This window comes from Henckelia pumila, chromosome 3 (genome assembly GCF_033568475.1).
Source record: "Henckelia pumila isolate YLH828 chromosome 3, ASM3356847v2, whole genome shotgun sequence".
Taxonomy (NCBI): Eukaryota; Viridiplantae; Streptophyta; class Magnoliopsida; order Lamiales; family Gesneriaceae; genus Henckelia; species Henckelia pumila.
In genome coordinates, this window is record NC_133122.1 from 191,269,107 (window position 1) to 191,292,932 (window position 23,826).

Consider the following 23,826-nt stretch of genomic DNA (forward strand, 5'->3'; position numbering starts at 1 on the left):
ATATGTTTTCATAGTGTTACGTGATTTTATATCTTTCTATCCTTATTATTATTATTATTATTATTATTATTATTATTATTATTATTATTATTATTATTATTATTATTATTATTATTATTATTATTATTATTATTATTATTATTTGGGTAGGATCTATGCTTCAGAGATAGAAACAGGGAAGACAAGTGCTTCCTATCGAGAAAAACTACCGGTCCAATAATCAAAATACCATATTAATATTTTATTAATTGGATTTACGATTCAACACAAAATGGATTAATTAAAATTATTAGTAACACACATATAGATCAATTAAGTCAGCTCTGTATCATTTATATATGGTTTCACATAAATGTGGTGAAATAATGGGGAGATTTTTGTAAGGTTAATGATGTACGACACATGAAGTTTATATAAGATATTTTACCAAATCATTGGAACTCGACATAAATTATTGTGTTCATTTTTGCACAACATGGTCGAAATTATAAATTTTTTTTATATTTATTCTCACATCGATGGAATAAATGTGAAACAATTTGTGACATTTTAGGTATCTAGTAATGCAATCGAACAATTATACAGAGTTTATTATCTCTCATCTAGTTATTTTTCAGCAAATTGTTGTAACATATAGCACTATTTTTTTTTTTTTTTTTGTGAAAAATGTAGCACTAATTTTACATGAATATATATATATATATATATATATATATATATATATATAGAGTCATATTCTTGAATTTTTTCTAGTAGCTTTTGTTTTAGATCCTTGATTCAAATTAAATGTTTTGAATGAAATATTAAAAATGTTTTATATATGATTCATTAATTCATGTAAAAAAAATATTTTTCATCATATTTTTTTATGGTAAGCCGAGTTATAAATTGTTTAATTGTTTGAAATTTATACGGAATATAATTTAAAGTATGGTGTACTGGAAAAATATCAACCCATTAATTTATTTGGAATATGATTTAAAGATGTATTAGATGAGTGTGTATGGCTGATTAAAATGATTATTATGAGTAAAATGCTAATTTTTTTCCCGTAATTTAAAACCTATAGTTAACGGAAAACTAAAACGATAAAATTATGTAGCCGCCCACAGAGGTATAGACGAGTTGATAAGGCTTGGGGTCATGTGAGAAGAAATTTTTCAGCGTTGCGGGTTCGATCCTCGTGTGGAGCATATTCCGTGCTGAAATATTGTGAGATATTTTCTGAAGGTTGACCATGTTGCTCTCTACTCAGGTCCCTACCGCTCAACACAAAAAATTCAATACAAAAATTTCACTTATCAAAATCTAATGATACATTGAATACAAAACCTCGCGATATAATTATTGTAAATATCGTTGTATACGATATTTGTTGCGCCTTTAACATTATTCATGTTCAAAAGAACTAGGCATTTTTTTTAAAAAAATTTAAATTGTTTTAAAATTTTAATAATATTTATATCAACCACATCAGTGGTTGATCTTAAACAGCCAGATTCATCTGACCACTCATAATTTTTAATTTATTTTTTAAAAAAACTATAGTGTTGGTAAATTAAATGGGCCATTTCACTAAATAGCCTTGGGTCATAATTTTTTTAACCGTAGAAAGAATCTCCGCAACGCAACGGACTGACCCGTGGATGATATGGGCCGAAGAAGTTGTGCTCTATAAACCTTGGTCGCGGTGAAGTTACGCGGAGCCCCAAAATGAGAGGCCAGGCTCCTAGCCCAAAAGGCCCAACCCGATCATTCCAACACTTTACGATCCCGCGCAAACAAGTCACGCTCAAAACACTTTACCACCGGATTTATGTGAATTTCGCCGGCGAAAATGTCTCAGCCGGTCCCCGTGGACATTCCCTCCGACTCCGAGGAAGAAGAGAGGCAAACCCGACCTCTTCAAATCAACACCATAGACCTTACTACCCCGCCGCCATTCCCTCTCTCCAAGAAGAAACAGAGGACAGATGCATTTTCAAACCCTAGCCATTCCGCAGTCCTTATCATCGATGATGATCCGACGCCGGATAAACAGCAATTGTCTTCGGTGGGTACTGCGTTATCCTCCGGTTCTTTCGTCGCCGAGACACCCTTCTCCTCTATGGCGTCCATTGTCAAATGTTCTATGAGGAAATGTTCGTCGGCCAGTAAGTCAAAGATTTCAGTGATTAACGTAGAGTTGTATTTTTGTGCATCAGATTCAGTCAGTGAAACGCGATTAGCTTCGGAAGTGATTTATTTATTTATCTATTTTATTTTATTTTTTGAATTCTGATTTGGGCCTAGCCTTCCCGTGTAAGCAGACGCAAAGTTAGGGACTTGCGGAAGTATACCTCATTGTCAATGTTCCTATTTACCGGTTCGGAGGTCTTGGCTCGTTTCGAAATGTCATTATACTGTGAGGAATATAGGCCTCACAGCTTATTTTGTGTCCATCCTAATTTGTGGGCTCTTTTGTTTCTATTTTGAGCTTCTACTGTTTTGATCATGTTTAGATTTCTTTCATGAGATAAAATATCATATATATTATCATAATATGAAATATGTACATCTCCATTTCATTTTCAATTTCAGAATCACACAAAATGCAGAGCAATCAAATCTGTTTAATTGATATCGGCTGTGTATTATTAATGTGTTTTTTTTTTTTTGGTTTATTTCTGGTGAAGCTTTAGCTACAGAGCTAGGTATAGTTCCAGACACTCCACTGTCTGAACCTCTGAAATCAGAAGTTACTGCTGTCAAATGCAATACAGGGGTCTCTGGATGCGAACCAACTTGTTCTTTGCTTTTGAACCATGGGTGTCCTGGTGAGTACCATTTTTGTCTTACATATTCAAATTTATATGTACTCAGCGTTTCTAAATGTGTAAAAATTATGAATTCAAGCAAAAAATATCTTTGAAAGTTCTGCGATACAGTATCATAAAATCTAAAGGGAGCAGAATCAGAGACCAGAATTTGGATGATAATACAACCTGCGATCTTGCCTTTTTGAATTCTTTCCATACATCCATTTCTTGTAGTCTTCTACTTTTTTTATGATAAAATTTAGAGGGTGAGGTTATTATCTTAAATATTTATTTCCTTTAAATTCCACCATTAGTAGAGACATCGGCATTTGTAGGCACCAAAAGTGGCATATGAGTGCAACTATGATTATTGTGCGCATGTTTGAACTATTGTTCTCTATTAGACAATCATCCATCAAGTAGATTGAGTGCGTTAGCCCCAAACCGGTTCACTCGGTGTTGGCAATTGACCATGGTTCAGTATTCTGTATGTGCAGGCCATGCATATTCGTGCACTATTTGGTATTATTGTTTTACACTCAAATTAATTGTGAAATCCATATATATATATATATATATATATATATATATCATAAATATGGTTTTAAATAACTCAAATCATTACTTTTACATCTACGGATTTTCTTTTGCACATGATATAGTATGACATGCTAGCTTCTTTGAAAATTGATGTGGCGTAACATGTGATGTGAATGTAATCCTTTTATTTTTTTCTTTAGCTTGACCAATATTTCCTCAAATTTTTTTTAAATTTTAGAAATCAATGGATTGATATGCTTGGAGTCAGATAACGAGTCTGAAAATACTGGTGCATTTGGAGATTGGAAGCATAATGAAAATGATTTTACAGCGAAGTTGACGGAGAAGTCAGAATCTGATTCCAGATTTATTCAGTGTGCATCTTCTCTTAGTGCTAGTATGTATTTAATACTTGATTTTACGATGTCATCTGATGTCAGCCTACTCATAAAAGCTGAAACCATTATTTTAAGTTGCACAGAAATGATTTTCAGGCTCTTCCACAAAATTACAGAAGAAACTTTCAATGGACAATGTGAATAAAATGCAGATTTCAGAAGGCTGTTCCTATCCAAGGGTTTCGGAGGATGACATTTCTTTGGTGAGTTACCTTAATGCATGAGATTTACTAATACTTACTTCTATGCGTAGCTTAATGTCGAGACTCGAGATGCACATTTCTTAATTGAAGTTGTTTGCACACAGCTGATTACTTATCTGCACCAGGAAATGTGCTATTCATAATCGTGATAAAATTTGATTTGATTTTTTGTTTGATGAGAAACAACTTCATTGATTATAGTAGGAGTATGTTTAGTGAATAAGATAACTTCACATCATAAGAATATAGTCAAGTGAGTCCAAACTTTCAGCCATAATTGTGAAAATTATAATAGCCAAAGATAGGACTGTGTATCCTGCATTCCTTGCCATGAGCTAATTGAGCTCCGCTCCCCTGAAGATTTATTTCTAGTTGTGTTGTGTCCGTAATGCAACTTGTAGTTTTTAGGGAAAAAGATCATGGAGAAAATATTATTTTTATTGAATAATATGGGTAACGTACAATGTATTTAAAGAGTATACTCAATCTTAAAACCAAATCCCAACCTACCTAATTTTTCTAAGAATTTACAAACAAATCAATGTAGACAAGTTTCTATCCAAAACTCATTATTTGATAAGATAAGATATTCAACACTTTCCCTCAAGTTGGGTTGTACAAATTGATCATGTCCAGCTTGGAATATAAATCTTCAAACACAGGCCAAAAGAGAGTTTTTGTTAAGATATCTGTAGGAGACCCAGTCCAATCCCCGCATCATAGTTGACAATACACTTTAACACCTCTGATTGATGTTTTTCTGAAGAGTAGTCTTTTCTCGGGCGTCCATTTCAAATATCTTAGTACCCGATATGCGGCATCCATATGTTCTTCCGTTTGATTGTTCATGAGTTGGTTAATGACACTCACAACAAATCCATTATAGGTAAAGATGGCAATGAGCCGACTTTAAACCCGGTTGGGGCGGGTTTAGACCCAGTCAAGTAGGTCTGGGGTGATTCTTGGGATTCGATGGACCCGCCCTGCCGCTATATAAATATATAATTAATTAATATATTATATTATAATTATAATTATCATAAATATGCATGTATACATATACATGTATATATATGTGTATGTATATATTATTAAGAATCTATTTATATTTTTTTATTCAGTAATGTATATCTTAATCCCTAATTTTAGATCATAATATTTTAGGATTGAAATAATTTTATTTTATAATATGTTTAAAATGAAAATATATAATTATAATTTTTATCTTTTTAGTCGAATATATATTATTATGATAATTATTTTTCCTAAATATTATTAATATAAAGCAAAGTAAATTTAGTGATTTATTAATTTTTAAAAGTTTTTATTGTATAATGACTATATTTTAAAAAGTATATAATTTTTAGCAGGTTTAATCCGAATTGAATCCGTTGGGTTTCTAGGGCAGGACCTGGGTTTGGCCAAATCCGCCCTGTTGCCATCTCTAAATATCAGGTCGAGTGTGTGATAGGTATATCAGTTTGCATAATAGTCTTTGATATCTGCCTTTGTCAACTGGTGGACATTCCTTCTTCATACCAATCTTGATATTTGGATCCATTGGTGTATCAATTCGCTGAAATGGTTTATAATATCGGTGCGGTTTTTAAGAGTTTTTGACTGCTGTTAGATTTTTTTTTATGTTCTTTCGTTGTGCTTGATGCCAAAACTGGTTCTGTTTTTCATCTTTCTTTGTTTTCAATTCCCTTGATGAATTTCTGGTGTAGGCATATGCCACCAATGGTTATAAAGCTAATAATTTTGGGACTATGGATCAACTCATGGCTGAACAAGATAATAATGAAGGCTACAAAAAGCAGAAAACCAAAGCAGTGAAGCCAAATAGAATATCAAAAGAGGAAAGACATCGCCTGATGGAAGAAAAGAAACGACAGAAAGAAGTAAATGTCCATTGTGCACAGTTGAATATGTTTGTCCATATTTGTATGCAAGGTTGCATTTTAACAGTTATTTTGTGTTTACTTGTTTCTAAAATAGCAAGAGAGGTTGCTCAAAGCTGTGTCAAAAGCAGAAGCCGCCGAGTTGAAAAAACGTCAGAAAGAAATGCAAAAGTGGGAAAAGGGGAAATATGCCCTAAAATCTATTGTGGCTGAAATTGACAGAAAAGTTGTTGAATTGGGATCCATTGGAGGTAAGGCCCCCTTAGTTTATTTTCTATTATTTCATCTGGTAATGCTATTTCCTTTTACCCTTTTTTCTTTTTCTTTTTTCCCTCTCATCTCCTCTATCTAAGCAAGATGCTCTCCTTAGCAAATAGCAAATACTTTCATTGGCCGACTTTCTTACTTTAGGTCAACTGCTCTCAAGGTTTTCAGAAAAAGGGCTTTCGTTCCGTGTAACATCAAATCCAATTGAAAGATCTATTGTATGGACTATGGTTGCTCCGGAAGAAATCTCTGCGGTAATTGCTGGTTTTTTCCTGGATTAGTTCTGGTTCACATCATGAAATACTACATCTATTTTCTTTATTCAATTTCCATGTAGGACATCTCATATAGCTATACCACCTGGCACCTGTTCTATGTCTGTTTATGGGTCCTCTTCGAACGTTACCAATGACTGATTTCTTGTTTATGGTTGCATTGTTCACCATCTTATCTATAAAAAAAAGATTTAAAGAACCTTGGTGACCTGACTAAAATAATCCCACATATTTGACTGTTTATTTATGATGTCTATATTTCGATAACGTTGATGCTTTGTCCAGAATTTGGAAAATTGTCAAAGGATGATCATGTTATGCATATAATCACTTCGGTTCAAATAAAAAGTTTCTATGAATATTATTTTGTACTATTGGTTTATCGAGCCCTCCATTTCATGGTTTGAAGTCTCTATCTTCGAGTCATATATGACTATCAGGATTATGAACCACATACGATATTGATTCTTCAACTATTCCAGCTTGATTAACTTTAGATTTTGTAGAACTCCGATGTCAAATGACAACCTCGTGGTTCTGTTAGATTATTATAGGCTTCATACTTTTTTATACCTTCCATGACTATATTTAAAGGGTTTGTGTCATGTTGCAGATTTCATCTGAACGAATTGAGGTTTCTTATGTGTTAATTATATACGAGGCCGAGGATTTCTGTAATGAAATTGTGAATGAGTCTCTTTTGGATCATATCCATGGTGTTCAACGCCTTTATCCTCATCACACTATTTGTTATCTAACAAATAGGCTTATGGCCTACATCAATAAAAGGTGAGTGAAACTTTTCTGCCTGATGATAAGTTTGAAGATTAACTTGATTTGTATTGGCACGTTGAACCTTCCTTCTTGCACCCACAATTCACCAATATTTTTTCTAACCTAGATAGCCCATTAATAGACCCATCAAAACTCACAATTTCTTGTAAATGAAAATGGACTAATTGCTTTGCTTATAAATAGAGGGTAGGTGTTAGTTGATTTGTTCATTGCTTGTTTGGAATCTTTGGAATACCCCACTTCTTATTTGCTTTTGTTCAAGGGTCTGTGCCATTAGATGTTGACTCAAACTTTAATGAAATCCAAATAGGCATGCTGTGAGTTTTCATTGACTTGTTTTAAGGAATTTTTAATTGTGGTCTGGAATCAATGTACCCTAATTTGTCTGTGAAATGGAATACATAAAGCGAGAATTTTAAATCGTTATCAGCGGACTAGTTAGAATGTCAGATGTTGTGGCTTCTATGGTATCTTTTGAGATAAATTTTTGGGTTCACTAATTGGTATTTTCTAATGAGTGGTTTTGGAAACTATACTATTCTGTGTTTGTCCATAGCACACCTTTAGTAAAAATTCCAATGTAGTAGTCTTTTTGCCTTTTGACCTCTCTACTGTTTAGTTTCTAAATAGAATTCTCTTAGCAGGATAAACTTAAATAATCTGAAACACGTCAAGCAACATTTTTTCTTAGCCTTGAGCCCTTGACCCTTTACCAATTTGTCTTTGCCATTAAGGTCCTTGCCGAGGACAGTCTTTACTGGAAACCTCCTCGCTGATCACAGTCATTAGACTCATTACTGAAAAAGTTTGAGCCATATTGTCTTGATTGAGTTTGTACTTTGTAGAAGATTATCTCTGATATCCTTTGAGCCATAATCATCTGAATTGAGTAGTTTCTGAGCTACTTGTCTTTGTGAAATCCTCTGTTTCAATCTTGAGTCTTCTTTGTCTTTGCCAAAAGATGAAAACAAATTACAAGAAAAATATAACTGTTTGCCATTCAAATGTTTTATCTTAACCTGAGCATTTACAAAAACCTAACACAAATGTATCATCGTTTAAGTCGGATGGGCCCGTGCAAAGAGCATATTGTAGAGTTATTTCGATGCACATGATTGGCTCTTTATACATATATTCTACGTAGAGCGTGTTTGGCTAAAGTTATTTAAAACAACTTATATGTTGTATGGTCTTATTTTAAAAGTAAGCTGCTAAAATGTCTAGATAAAATAAGATATTGTAGCTTAAAACTTTTGACGTGTTTGGTATTGTAACATATATGATCTTTTTGTTATGATAATTACCAAAAGGGTACAAGTCATAACTTTGTGAAAATAATAATCATATTAATTATTATTCTTGAATTGATAGTATTTTTATTAATTTAATTATAAAATTTATAATTAATGAAAATGTTACTATTATTAATACAAGATCTATTTAATAATATTAATTATAATAATACTAACAATAATAATGTAGTGATAATATAATGATAATTAATTAATTATAATATAATATAATTATTAATATCATCATTTTAATAGTACTAATGATAATATTGATACGCTAATAATAATAATAATAATAATAATAATAATAACACTGATTATTTCATATTATTTCATAATTTCCTGCAATACAATTTTCCTTCTTGCTGCTACTGTTCGATTGTTCCAATTCTCTGTTTACTGTTTATGAAATCGGGTTTATTGTTTGAGATCGTAACACAAACCTTGAGGTTTATCAAACAAATCTGCATACGGGCTTAGCAGATTTTGTAGTGCTATTGGATATTTTTCAACTTGTTCACCCTTCTGTTCTTTTGGCAGCTTATTAAGATACAAGAGGGCCCACAAAACTCTATTTCTGCGGTTTTGATAATTGAACGCAAAGAACCCACATTCTCTGCAGAGTTGGGTCTCTTTGCAAAATCACTTCCCAACTATTTGACAAACTTCATCCTCATTTTGTTCCAATCCACCACCACCTCTCCTAATGTTCTAGCCAGTTAACACTTTAAATAACCTTCACACTCGGAACTCAAATAAATATCCCTCAATAGTCTATTGACAAAGCTCCAAATCCACACTCCATGATGGACACACCCTTGTCCTGCTATTTTACGCCACGCCCATGCTCCAAAATGACCCGGAATTTCCACTCATGCACTTCAATACCTAATTTTCCACCAATTCACGTGATAACAAAATGTGACTAGCCCCACTATCTATCATTACTAATACTAATACATCCTTCCCTTCAATTTCCCATTCATTTCATAGTTTGGGGCTGCAAAATACCTCGTACAGAGAATTCAACTTCTAAATTTTTTCTTGTCGAAACTCTTCTGTCTCCTACAAACCCAAAGCCTCTCCTTCTTCATCATCATCTATCATGAATGAGACTTGCATCATCTTGTTCGCACACTTATGCAACGAATTGTAAGGTTCACCAAGCATAAACCTTTCTCCTTGCATTGCAAATGCTCTTGGGATGAGAATATTCTTCTTTCTCTCTTTTTTTTTTTTGATGTTATTCTTTCTCTATTTTTTTGTATTCCATTTCTTGCCAACATGCCTCTGTTTGCACCTCTGGTCCTGCCACCAATTTCAGAATAACTAGCACTCTTCTCTTTCTTCCCCTAATATTCTTTCTGCTACCCTCATCCCTGCCTGATCCTATTTTTGGGCCTTGGGTAGTGTGTACAAATTTAATTGTGGGCCTTAATCTATCACCAAGATCCATAACTCTTTACTGATAGACGGCAAGCATTGTAGCTCTTCTGTGCAATTATAAACAATTCTAAGTGAGCTTTATTCATTTCTTCTGGAAACTTTCTTGCTGTTGTTTTATCATTTAATAATTAATTCATTTTCTTAATAACTTTAGTGCTTAATTTTTGGCTCTATTCACAGGGAACAAGCACAGTATAAGAATCCTGTCAGCAGCACTGGTTGGAGGTGCCCTGCGATAGAGGAGGTTACTGAATGACAAAATTTGAGTGTGTAGAGTCTCGACGTATGTTTGGTTATTCCATGTGAAATACTAACTATAAAGAATATTCTTCTTCTCATAGGTTTTATCAAAATTAGCCACTGATTTTTTCAAAGTACATTCGAGGCAGTGTGTTGATGAAGCTGAATTGGCTGAACACGTAGTTGGTTTAACATGCAGCCTTGCCTCTTGCCAATATAGGTAATAAAGTATTATATTTGATCCTATGAGTGTACGTACATGTATATGTTTGTATATGATTTATCTGTTTGATCCAAAGCAGTACTCAGTGTCCCTCTAGCTGTCTCTCATCTTCTCCATTTTTATGATGCAGGAAAAAGTTGACGCGGTTATCTGTTAATGCTAATGGATCCATTATTCCTAATGATTGTATTGACAAGAGTTTGATAAAGAAAAACTTGTGGTACGTAGTTGTCTTCTAAAATTGTCGAATAAAAATTGGTCATATTGATCAGTTGATGGTAGTGAGTGGAAATATTTATATCTTCACCTAATGAGATCAACATTTGCTCTTTCAATGTTAGTGTTGATGGATGCATGATTCTTTCCAAGTTTGTAAGTCATAGTAAAAGGCTAAAGAGGAGAGGATAAGTTAAAAACTGCAGTAGATTTATTGAATATTGATACATAATACAAGGTTTTTAGATTCCTATATATAGAGGAAATTGACGGAAAATAAGAAAATAATTAATGGCTCGAGGTTGGAGATTTATGCAATTCTATTTACAGACAAAATCAATCAAATACTATCTACAAGATTATTTCCAACTAATCTGCCTAACCAGTAAACGCATTGCGGATGTTTTGTTGGGAAACTGGAGGAAATGTTTAGAGGTATGCATCAAAATGGTTGTGTCCTAGTCATTGAATGGTAGTAGTAATACATGACTAGTTACATCACAATGAAACATCTTGTATGCTTTTAGTTGACATCTTCTCGGTTGAAATTTGGAATGTGCTACGCTGATGGAATGAAGGCTTTTTCAAGTGGAAGTGGATCAATAATTAATCACGCTTTAGAATGTTAACTACTGTTGCGTATTTTTGGCATGTACCAGTTATTGTTTCCTTTATATTAGTCTCTGTTTTTGCTTTCCTTTGTTCCCTTTTTCCAAATTTGATGTACGATATAAATATTTTCTTAGAACTTTATGCTACCTTTTTATGTGTTCTTATTCTAAATATGTTATCAAACGAAAGCTCTTTTGTATATTAGATATTCTTTGAATTCATTTGTCATGTAGGCTGAAGGCGCTGATAGCCATACCCAAGGTACAACCAAGGTTTGCTATGGCTATATGGAAGAAATACCCAACGATGAAATCTCTTTTGAGAGTTTACATGGACCCTACTAAATCTGTGAGTCTTGAATATCAAGTACCTTGATTTTGATGTGACATTTTCTAGCTTTACAATGTTGCAAGCCTGGTATTGCAGGTTAGATTTGCCGATCTAGTTTTGTATAGAAGGCTTTGTGCCATACTTCTCACTTTTGATGGTTGCAATTACAGTTCAATACGCTCACTGAAAATTTTATACCAAAAAACACATTTTTTTCCAAGGCAATTTTCATCAAGTTTGAGAATTATCACGTGTTATTAGGACAATAAGCTATGAGAAATTATATAAAAAAATCACTTATTTCATGCTTGTTTCCTAATGGTACCAATTTCCTCACCAGTCTTTTCAACTTTGGCACTCTTGTCTTCTGAAGAAATTCACCAGTATTCCTTAGCCTGGTGTAGGGAGTTTTACTGTTTTTTACCCCTCTTATTGGTTTACCATTAGGAATCTCATTCATCTAATGCTAAATGCTCGAATATTGTTGGAGACATTATGATGGAGTGTTTATGTGTTATTTTAATTGTATCTTACTAAAAATATTAGGTGTACGAGAAGGAATTTTTGCTCAAGAACTTGATAATGGAAGGCTTATTTGGTGATGACAGAAGATTGGGTGAAGTTTGTTCCAAGAGAATATACAGAATACTAATGGCTCAGTGCGGGAGTATCAAAACAGAAGACGTTGAAAATGGCGCCGATTTCTTTAGCTATCCCTCTGCTACTTAAGTGATGCTTGTGATCTTCAGGGTGGAAGGAACTGGGGGCGAGGGGCTAGCACCCCTCTCAAATCCAAAGTTTTTACATGCAATTATTTTATTTTATTTTTTCAGAGAAAAACAAGAACAAAATTAGCTCCCTCCCCTCGACACTTTTAATTGTCCCTCCCAATCTGTCCGCCCCCGCCTTGTGTTAGTGTATCTGGCAAACAAAACCAATTATTAAAATCATTCAGGCTTATCTTATTCTGAAAGATAATACGTTTTGTGTTTGTTTGTTTGTAATTGAAGATGATCAAATATCACGAACAAACGTAATATTCACAAGATGATGAAATAAAGCAATGGTTTGATGTATTCACAATCTCCACAAAACGATATTCAATAAGACAAAAGTCAACAGGTGGAATAACATAATTAAATAAATAATTATTCTAACAGGTGGAATGGAACAATGAACATAAATACATCGAATTCGAGTTGGAGATCCTTTACTTCACTCAAACACCTTTAATTTATAGGGAAGATATTTTGTTGAATGTTTAATTCTTTTATATGTGTAGTCTCAAATCAATTATATTCGGAGGACACTTCGAACCAGCAGAGACTGCTGCCAACTAAATGCTGTGGTTTACAATGTGCGCCAGCATTCCCAACATAATGTTTCTACTTTGAATCTTTTGAGTTCTGCTCAATACTCAGTATCATGTGATCCAGCCATCATATTTATATTTATATATATAACCAAATAAAAAATTATTTAAAAATAAAATATCTGAACAGGTATTTTTTTTTTATCTACAACGATTTTGATGCCAAATAAAACATTCATCTGTCAAATTTTAGCTATTTTTTCCTCCATTAATATCCATTTGATACTAGAGTATTAATTTTATTAAAAAAAAATTGTGTACTTATTTCTAGATTCCAAATATTATTCATGTAAGTTAACATTTACTTCGATTAGATTATTTTTATAATTTCAATATGGTAAGAACTATATAAATGTAAATGAGATATTATTATTAATATATAACAGAAATTTGCACAGTTCAACTTGTGTCTATGCTATTTTAAAAATACATGGAAATTCACTATCCAAAATCCAAATAAATAAAAAAAAGAGGCACGAAATTAGCTGGAAATGATGTGTTTAACCATTCGGAACTTATTACAATATGTGGGATGAATGGTATGCTAACTGAAGGCAATGGAGGCCCACTAGTTAATGAACAAAACAAACCCCATTTATGTAGGCCCTACCAATCTCCATTCTGCTGTCTGGTTCCGAGCCCATTGGGCCCCAGCGGAGCTCATTGCATATCGTATCATAAATATTGGGCCCCATCACCCATTAAAGAAAATGACGATTAGTAAGTGATGAACACTAGCACTATAAAATAGACCAACTTTTCCCACACGGTTGCACCACTATAATATAATATATATTACATGTAATAATGACAAATTATCAATAATTCATCTTTAAAAATAGAATACATCCCTAAAATGATCTATGTTCTAAAATATAATTTAACTATATACAAACCCCATGGTAAATCAATGAATTTATAAAATATAATTAAACATATAAAAGATTTAAATCTATTTATAGTACTCCTATATAAATTGAATAATAGGTTTCATGTGAGACAATTTCACGGTTCAGATCGATATTCGTTTCATGAAATTTTATAAGAGTTTGTGTGGATTCAAATGTGAAATCAAGATTTGCCTTTGATTTATTTTAATTTATGAAATTTGGTGACTTGCACATGTTTGCCAAGAAGCATCCATTAAATAGTTGTATGCAATTGAAGCGTGGGAGGTTTTGGATTCATGTAATGTCAATCTATGTGACGTTACATTCATATAAGCACTCAAATCTTTGATCCTCTTATTGTCAATGTCACAATCATGGCCCATACAACCCAACATTAAAAGTAGTAACACATAATGCTATCCTAGTCGATCTCTTCTGGTATTATAAATTTCAGCCAACTTGTGTTCTTGTGATGCTTGTGTTAATAATTTTGATCATGGACACTTCCTTATCTTTCCCTTATTACTCCACTTCATATGCCGAAGCACGGTTCGACTTCGAAGATCGGGCCAAGTCCTATAGTTTCAATGGCCCGACAGACAACCCGGAGATGAAGAGGAGGAAGAGGGTGGCCGGATATAATAAGTTCGCCGTGGAAGGTAAGTTCAAGTCATCGTTAAGAAACAGCTTTAAGTGGATCAAGAACAAACTCGATCGCGGATAATTTCTACGAATGATCGTCAAGTAATAGAACAAGGGCTGGCACGAGTTGTTCGGTTGCTTTTGAACAAGTTTTGCTCCAACATATATACATGGCTTGCTTCAAGTGTATAATTATATAATCAAGTTCTTTTCTAGTTTTGAATACTTTTTTTTTTTTTTGCCTCCTTTGCTTTTTTTCCCCCTCCCTTGTGAGAATCTGTAATATATATAATATAATATATTTGGTTCGTGTACTTGTGATGTTCTTTGGAATCAATATATACATTTGAGAATTTCATTGGGGTACGGTATGATGAAAAGCTGCAACTCAGCACGAAATTTGAGACGTTAAAAGTAGATTTCAGAAGAACAAAGACTTGCATGAATGATCAAATTTAAATATATAAAGCAAGACAAAGAATATAGCTTTATTTACTTATCATCAGTTGATGTTCCGCTTCTAAAAACAAAGATATATTGCCTCATATTCATATGATCACATGAAGAATTGCATATCTAAAAGTATGATGATTGACAAGAATAGTGTCTGCTTATTGATCTTCTAATCCAAACAACTTGGAGATCTTTTCAAGATCAAGATTCCTAAAATCGATGTTGGAGATAGACCTTCGGTAAAGTCTCGAATTACTCTCTTCAAGGTGATGAGCAGCCTCGGTTAATGAGGCTAGCAAGAGAGGATAGTTCTTGATGTTCTTCAAGGCATTAGGATGCGCCTCTGTTTTTGCAGATCGAGTGTGCTGAGAACGAAATGCTGGAGTAGGCGAACGTGGAGGAATTTCTATGTTGCTGATCGGTTTTGTGCTTGAAGATGTACTACTAGTTGAACTATTGAACGTTTCTTGCATTTGGGAGGAGTTCTTGGCCATGTGAATACCCTGTAAATAACTCTGAATTTTTTTTTTTTTTTGTTATTGTAACTATAATAAGGTATATACAAAAGTAATCGAATCAAATCATCAATCTTTCTTAAATGAAAATGTAGCATGAATCAACTCATCACCTCCTTGGTGTTTAAAGCATATTCTCCAATGTGTTCAGGGAATGAGACCTTTCTTTTATGGCGTGCTTGGATTTCGTGAGATTGTAGCGTTTTGTTGAAGTTCTTGTTTCTGGTGAAAATTAATGAAATGAAATGGGAACAATGAAACATTTTCGAGAAACAAGAAAACATGCCACATTTTGTAATCAGTTATGTAGCATACCTTCTCCTATCCATGGATTGAACAGGGCCATCTTCCTCTGCCTCATTTATGGGTAGACCTGAGAGATCACACGGCAATGGGCTCGTCTTGAAGAACTGTGTCCAAAAATCACTCAAGAGTAAGCTTTTTGCACTATAAACTAGTTTCTTATGTAGAGAGATACCTATGAAAAATAAAAAAAAAATACCAAGGAATGAATGAAAATTTATATGCACGAATAAGGGAGCGACGATGCCTATCAACCTGCCATTCGTTAAGTTCAATCACTGGATACACTGTACTATGATTACTTTCTTTCTCACTTACTTCATTTTGAAGGGCAGAAGCAGCAGATCCACGATTGGTTGGATCAAGTGCTAGAAGTCCTTCCAGAAGGCTGAATGCTGACTCGGGGAAATACGAAAATGTTTCTCTGAATTTTGGTTTATATTGTTGTTGGGGTCGAAAAGTTGCCGGTGGCTTCAGCTTCTTCCAGTAATCCTCTGATGGAGAACCGCAGAGCTTGAAAATCTTGTGAAGTTGCTCGATCTGAATACCAAAAAAAAGCCATGAAAAAATATCAGACTTGATTAACTTGGCTAGTATAACCACCTCTCTTTACAAATATAGGAGCATTATGGACTTTGTTATTTATTTCCCTATTTTAGCCTAATATAATGTTTGGATAGCTATAGCATTTGGTACAGAGGCAACGATAAATCATGAGCATTTTGTTTACCTCATTGGTACCCGGCATAATAGGTCGTCCAACAAACATTTCAGCAAGAAGACATCCTACACTCCACAGATCGATCCCAACTCCATAATCTGTGGAGCCAAGTAGCAGCTCTGGAGCTCTATACCATAATGTCACCACTCTGCTCGTAAGGGGGCGTTTCGGCTTATTTTTATAGAAATTTGCTAAACCAAAATCAGCAATCTTAAGCACACCATTCTTGTCGATCAAAAGATTTGATCCCTTTATATCCCGATGCAAGATCCCCTTCTCATGACAATGCTGTAGACCCCCAAGCAATTGTTGCATGTAACACTTGACCTTCAATATTTAAAAGCATTATCATTTCATGATTCAAATTTTCAGTGATTCAAAAGTAACATTTAGAGGGACAGTTTTCTTTTCTTTTTGTTTAAACACCTGAGGTTCCGTGAGCCTTCCTTCAGGACGAGCGATGACTTTCATCAAGTCTGAAGGCATGAAATCGAAAACTAAGTAGAGACTATATTGCATTCTTGAAGTGGCTATTCCTTCAAGCTTGATGATATTGGGATGGTCAAGTTTCTTCAGCATTATGATCTCTCTTGCCATGAATTTCACACTTGCAGGTTCTGATGTATCGAAACGAACCTTCTTTAAGGCAACGATCTTTCCTGTAATCTTTTCCCTAGCCTTGTACACGTTGCTGTAAGTTCCCTTGCCTACCTGCAACCGTAGAAATCTATAAATCATATGGTCTATCATGACATAAGTAACGAAACGAAATATCGGAGAAGAACCACTCTCAGTACACTTTGATAATACAAACTTGTTCGTCTGCAGGTATCAAATTTGTTATTCTCATATAGGACCACATTTGATACTGTTGAGATGAATGATTTTAATTTTTCGCAAAACATATCTAACACAAACCAATATGAAAAATGGATAGATTACAATCTAAACCAAGAGAGATGAATAAGAATTTTAGCTCAATATATGCCCATCATGTCGTAAATATAAGCCCACATCATGTTTTGTTTTGCATCTTTATCCATTCTATATTTGTAGTAATTCAAAGTTGAATGATTTACCTTTGCAAGCTTATCATATGAATCAGCAGTCTTTGGAACCAAGCCGGCCAAAGCATCTTTGGGGACGTTTTCGATGAGCCATCGAGGCCATCCCCCAACGAATTCGTCAGCAGCGATGTTCTTAACAGATATCCTCTGTGAAATGCCTGCATTGTAAGCTTCATCACCACCCTTTACTGAGTTATTAACATTTAGAGTTTCTCCGTTTTCGGGCCTTTTGACATGATATCCATGCTCAAGTTTCAACTTATCGAGGCCACCCCTTTGTGGGCTGTAGGTGGTGGTCCCTTTGGCCTGAACGCACCCCATTTTCCACAGGGAATCTACGTTAGCAAAATGATGATAATGTAGAGCATAACATAGGATGCATGAAACGGTGACATTTTGTGTTGAGCAGGTTTGGTATGAAAAAAGACAATAACTTGAAGCCGGCGTTGTGTGTAAAAACAATAGAGTCAGAAAACATTGTTAGCATTCCCAATGAGGTGGACTGTGTCGTCGAGAAAGTTATGTTTTAGCTGGATATTGGACTCGTAGAATAAACCTCAATTTAATTCAAAAAATCAAATTTAGAAATCTTTTTTTTTTAGTTAAAAAAGAAATATATAGTTTCTGTTTATTAGTTACAAGATGAATAAATAAATTAATTAATTAATTAAAAAACTGAATATATTTAGTCCCCATCGAGTCATATATTTAATGGCTATTAACTTTGGAGTTGGAAAACAAAATATAGCCTGATACATATCTTGATTTACATCCTCAAATTAATCAAGTCCACAAGATAAAATCAGTTTTCTCAATATACATTAGTCTTCGATTGCACGCGTTACGTGTTTGTGACAAAAAACCAAACAAAATGCATTTGACAATTAAATACATAGTAAAAGACAAACTGAAAGGATTTGGTCATGCCAATACGTCGATGCTTCGACTTTAATATATTATAGAGATATTAAAAAGAAACAAAACAAATAAACTTGAAAAAATTGTGGCTATCCTAATGATTAACGAGCATAACCAATTTTAGTCACGATAGTCGACTAGCATTCAACATACGTTGAGAATATCCACAAATCACTCAACCACTTGGCCAACTTGGACCGTTCGAATTGCACACCTTCGACCAAGAGAACCAATAAAACAATTTTCCTTCTCTCATTCTTTGGTTTTTATATAAATATTACTTTTATTATTTAAGTCATTTTCAGATTGATATAATCAATAAACCACAATTCTTCGCACACGTTTTGTAAATATATTCATTTGAGAAAGTTAGATACATCCTATACCATTGAATGTACATCTAGACCCCCTAATAGCCCAATAACATGAGATAACCAACCAAGCACCTACTAAGGCATCTCGTCTTATGTAAATATATGAAGAACAAAACAAAACAAAGCACGAAATGAAATCCCAAAGTACTTGGTAAAAATATTACTAAAACAAAAAAATTTACTTGAACTATATGCAAAGAGACAACAACTTGATACTGTTCATGAACAAGAAACATAGTAAAGTACTAGATGAATACAAACATGAAAAATAAACCAATATCAAGTATATTCAAGCTAAACACACCTTCAATTAGTAGCATAAACTGGTTATTCTCGTCGCACGCTTGAGTGCGAACCAGGCTCTTTACAAACTTAACTTTCACATGTATTTATATTTGTACCAAGTTCGCGGGGATAGTTTTTCGATTACAGAATGCAGATTGGGTTTCAGCATGGAGAATCATGTCCAGGGCTATCAGGATGTATATCCATTGAAGAGTCGTTGGAACTGGGAGGATTAGGATCTCGGGTTTGGTTACAACTGTTTGACTGGTGATAGTGTTGGAGACTACGGCGGACAGGACTAGAGAGAGCATTTGAGAACACGGAGTTTTTAGTCTGGTCTGAGATACCCGAACGGAATCCTTGTCCTATAGTTGCTGGGCCAAATACGTTAACAGATAATGCAGCAGCTCCCGGTATTGCATTTTGAGTCTGTTGATGCTGCTGGAATGGCAGCCTCGGCGATGACGGAGGTTCATCGGCCCCATAATCAAGCTCATTCTGCAAATTTGTAAAATGTAAGGAGTTCGACAAAAAAATAGGAAAAATATATCTTGTAGTCCAGTACGTAACAAGATTCTATGGTCTCCAACAGACCCATCCTCCGTCTAAACTACAGAAGCTGGTTTTACAGGGAAACAAAATATAGAAAAGAGTGAAAGATGAGAAAAGGAACAAAATTGGGGAAACAGGAGTTGGGAACTAGAGCCAAAATGACTCTGAAGAAAAATTAAATAAAATGTCAAAAGTACCTATGACCAACGAAATTGTGCAACTAACAAGCGGGTTTTCAGAAATACAGCTCATCATGCATGAGTATGCGTCAATTTAATCCACCAACTTAACAAACCAAAGACTTGCATTGGAAAGAAAATCTGTTCTACGCACTTTTTCTGCCTCGTAACATTCTCAACTGTTGCATGTGATGCTGAATTGCTAAAATTCTCAATCATCCATCATGCCAATCATCTCAAACCCTAACGACTGAAGTCTGCTTTCTAATAGAGATTTTAAAAGCAAAGACCAAATGTCCAATCAAGCAAGACCTACTAGCCAACTTCTCAACAGAATAAGTACGACCCTAAAATATCTCTTGAATTTATACCCAATTCCCATTTAAAACATAGTTCATTTGCATACCAATAAAAGGTCTCTGTGAGTGTAGTTTGTATTTCACAATAAATTGAACAGACAAGTTGACAACAATAATTCATGCATGATTGCACAGAAGTACGGTATCTAATAAAAAGGTCAACATTTCATGAGAATAACTTGCTAAAACCTGAAAAATCATTGAAAATAAATGCAACTTCTTAGGGATGCCACACGCAGGAATATAAAATTCATATCATCTTAGAAAATTACATATGCAGGAACCATTGTGTACCTTTGCAGACTAATGACTCTGACCATACAAGATCAGAAGCAGAAACAGAAATCATGAAATGTATAAGCTAAAATCGAACTCGAAGTCCTCAAAGAGGACTAAACTGATTTAAATCCCATGCACTTGTAACAGCACAATGATTGAAACTTACCTATTTTTACCAGCTTAGTAACAATTCCATCCTTGATCGAAATAGAGAATTCCCTCCAGAAAATAGGGGTTATGTTTCTAGAAGACAACCATTTCTGAAACTGTATTTCTCAGAAAGGTGTTGGAGTATATATTAGGCTTTGTTTTCAGAACAAGATATTTTTGTCTGTTAATGTCTTGTTACATAAGAATGAGCTCGGTTCTGTCACAACATAAATTTGCATGCAGGTTATTTTAAAATTTCAAATGATAGCATACAAATAACATTTTGGGGTGAAAAATATTTAAATTATTACCAATGATTATGTTAAAATGCGAAGATGAAATTCATTTAAAAAAAAATGAGAGAGCAATCATTGGGTTTATTTGCGGGAATGAAGATGATGATTGGAAAAGGACACCCTAGATTGTTGGCACTATGTCTATGACTATTACATATTTTGAGCTTTTGATGAGCGTTCTTTAAAATTCAAAGCACTACCATTCAGGCCCACTGGATACGCTAACCTATCAAGTTAAATAAAGCTACATTAGCAAAAGTCAGCATATAAAAAACCAGAAGGCAGCTAACACAAATGATAACAAGATGCACTCTGATCATTCTCATGGAAAAAGTGACTGAACAAAATCATATATAGTTATATAAGAATATAATAAAACATATCTTCATTAGTAATCTGCAATGCAATCCAAAATCAATATAGCTGAAGCCAATCACACAACACTACCAAAATTAACAAACAAACAAACAAACAAAAGAAGACAATGATCCTATGAGAATCAATATAATGCATCAAATTATAAGCATGATGATAGATATATGAAAACAACTATGCATCACAAATTCACCAATGCAAGAGAAAAAACCTGTAGATATGAGAATATATCACCAATCGTGACTCTCAACCCATCTTCTTGCCTTCTCAAAATCCAATCATTAACTTTTTCCTGCGACAAAAGAGAAACAAGCACTAGCTTTGATCAGTTATTTACCACCAAAACAGTGACACATTAAGCCATAAATACTGAAAGAAACTTGTTTACAATTCCTTCAGCACTACAACTGCGCCTGTCGAATCGGCGCTTCTAAATTTTCATCTCACAAAATCCCAAAATACAATTTGTTAGCTAATATTTGCATAATTATATTCAATTGAAAACAAAAAATAATAATAATCTTTTCAAAACAAAGAAACCAAACAGACTCGAAAAACTTACATACAGGTAAACTCTCACCTAAAAAGTTGGACTTCGTTACTGTTACACATTACTAACAATCACACTCATTATAAAATTAGACCCAGTATTGATACAATTAACATACATCAGCACGTATTATCCCCATTTCATCAAATGAATTATCATGAATCCGGCAATTCCTAACAAACGTTGAATAATTAGAAGCTACACAAACCACCAAAACTGCATACCGACCAAAATGATAAAGAATTAGGAAAGAAAATAAAAGAAAGAGGGCAACACAACGGACCAGAGAGTGGCGTTCACCGGCCTGGAAAGAAAGCCGCTGCTGGTGCATGGCCTGGGTATAGAGCTGGGAGAGAGAGTTGGCCGCGCCGCAGAAGGTGGTATACATGCTCCGATCCACCTCATCTAGCCGCGTCGCATCCGATTTCCTCTTCCTCCCCATCGAAATTTAGGAAGAAACCCTAGGTTGGTTGGGGAAGTGTAGATATTGCTTTGCGGTTTGCTTTTCTTATGCTTGGAAGTTTACAATTGAAATGCAGGTGACAAAACTTATTTATACAAGAGAAGAGAGAAACCCAAGAGGTCGCGTTAGAAATGCCACGTGGCCGGTGACACGTTACACTTTTCTGGATTAAAAATTGAGCAAATTCTTAGAATGGTAATATAATTTTATAAGTTTAGAATAATAAAATTAGGCTTATCATTAATCGAATAAATTGTAAAACCAAATTGTAATATGATTTAGGAACCATTTACATCAAATTACTTAAAATTGATAGTTTGCAACAATTAGGATATTTTAGAATATAAATTTTTAGATGAGGTATAATGAATTTATATTGATTATATAAAAAAACTCAAGTCTAAATCCTAAAATGATATACTATGACGGCGAATTAATTTTTTTAAAACTAATCGATACGTCATTCGGCATTAATAAATGTTTTAAAGTTAATTATATCGTACTTATTATGATTAAAACTTAGAATTGTGAATTTATTCTTGTTTAACAAGATGAAGTTTTTAATGTGATGATTGAAATGAATAAGAATAGAGCAGAAAAAAAAAACCAAATTGTATAATAGCATAATAATATTTGTCTATTTAATATGTTTAATTAATTTTTTTAAATTAAAACACCGTCGATAGTGAGGGTTAGGTCGTTAGGCAGCCTCTACTGTATATAAACAAAATAAAAGCAAATATAAGAAGAGTAGAGAGACTAGACCAATCGGTCTAGTAAATTTAAGGTTCAAGTGTAATGAGTCAATAATTAATATTGGGCTTGACTAATTTTTGGGCTTGAAGAGTAAAATTTTGGGCTCCAAATACAATTAATTGGTCCTAAGCCTATTGGGCCAAGCCTCTTGAGTAATTTAGGACTTAAATTAAATAATTATTTGGGCCTAGAAAATGTTTTATTAGGGCTTAAACAAAATAATTATTTGGGCTTAAGGCATAAGTGTGAGCTTGAGAAATTAAATAAGTGTAATTGAGTCAGGCTTAGTTTAAGGGTTTAAGTTAAGAAGCAACAACTCGAACCAACCTTGCCAAATCAAATAGTCCGTAAATATATATTTAATAGTTGTATATGTATATTTTGATATAAATATGATTTATATGAAAAAAATTAAATATATATTTACCGGCAAAATTGTAAGGAAAAATGATATATTTTTAATTCATGATTCATGCATATATTTTTATGTTGAGTTAATCGCATGTGAATAAAAATATTTTTGGGATAATTGATGTAATTCGTGACAAATACGGGACTGGAGGTCGGGATACCGGGCCCGATGACCTTTCCATTTATGATTATGAGCCTTTGGGTTACAATATTTACATCAAAACATAAATCATAAAAGACTACAAGAGTCCAAAATACAAATCAAAACACCCGTGGGCAAGGAGAAGTCTGCAGTAAACGCCAACCTACTTCACTCAAGAGAGAAGAGGACACTATCTCGACCAACGACCCAGGGAGGTCGCCCTGAAGATAAACTTTGT

At 33.9% G+C, this 23,826-nt stretch overlaps 3 protein-coding genes across 4 annotated transcripts; 1 reads left to right on the top strand and 2 right to left on the bottom strand.

Annotated features, from left to right (window-relative positions):
• The first annotated feature begins 1,833 nt into the window (after positions 1-1,833).
• On the top strand, positions 1,834-12,483 carry LOC140886647 (crossover junction endonuclease EME1-like). Of its 2 annotated transcripts, none has more exons than XM_073293344.1 (13): positions 1,834-2,153; positions 2,676-2,816; positions 3,577-3,735; positions 3,833-3,939; positions 5,667-5,840; positions 5,938-6,091; positions 6,252-6,361; positions 6,996-7,171; positions 10,096-10,159; positions 10,257-10,375; positions 10,509-10,598; positions 11,440-11,554; positions 12,083-12,483. In XM_073293344.1, the coding sequence occupies exons 1-13, from the start codon at positions 1,838-1,840 to the stop codon at positions 12,263-12,265; spliced, it is 1,908 nt and encodes a 635-aa protein (XP_073149445.1). In that variant the 5' UTR covers positions 1,834-1,837; the 3' UTR covers positions 12,266-12,483. The 2 variants fall into 2 exon arrangements, with proteins under 2 accessions (XP_073149445.1, XP_073149446.1); XM_073293345.1 differs by having other exon boundaries at positions 6,276-6,361.
• Positions 12,484-15,051: 2,568 nt separating this feature from the next.
• Positions 15,052-17,820, bottom strand: LOC140886649 (cyclin-dependent kinase A-1-like). Its single transcript, XM_073293346.1, has 7 exons — positions 17,512-17,820; positions 16,859-17,143; positions 16,442-16,759; positions 16,030-16,251; positions 15,724-15,818; positions 15,522-15,630; positions 15,052-15,396 (listed from the first exon to the last, which is right to left on the bottom strand). Exons 1-7 carry the CDS (start codon positions 17,818-17,820, stop codon positions 15,052-15,054), a joined length of 1,683 nt encoding a protein of 560 aa, XP_073149447.1.
• Positions 17,821-18,932: 1,112 nt separating this feature from the next.
• LOC140891195 (uncharacterized) lies at positions 18,933-22,345 on the bottom strand. Its single transcript, XM_073299556.1, has 3 exons — positions 22,100-22,345; positions 21,478-21,558; positions 18,933-19,574 (listed from the first exon to the last, which is right to left on the bottom strand). Exons 1-3 carry the CDS (start codon positions 22,256-22,258, stop codon positions 19,239-19,241), a joined length of 576 nt encoding a protein of 191 aa, XP_073155657.1. The 5' UTR covers positions 22,259-22,345; the 3' UTR covers positions 18,933-19,238.
• Between the last annotated feature and the right edge of the window lie 1,481 nt (positions 22,346-23,826).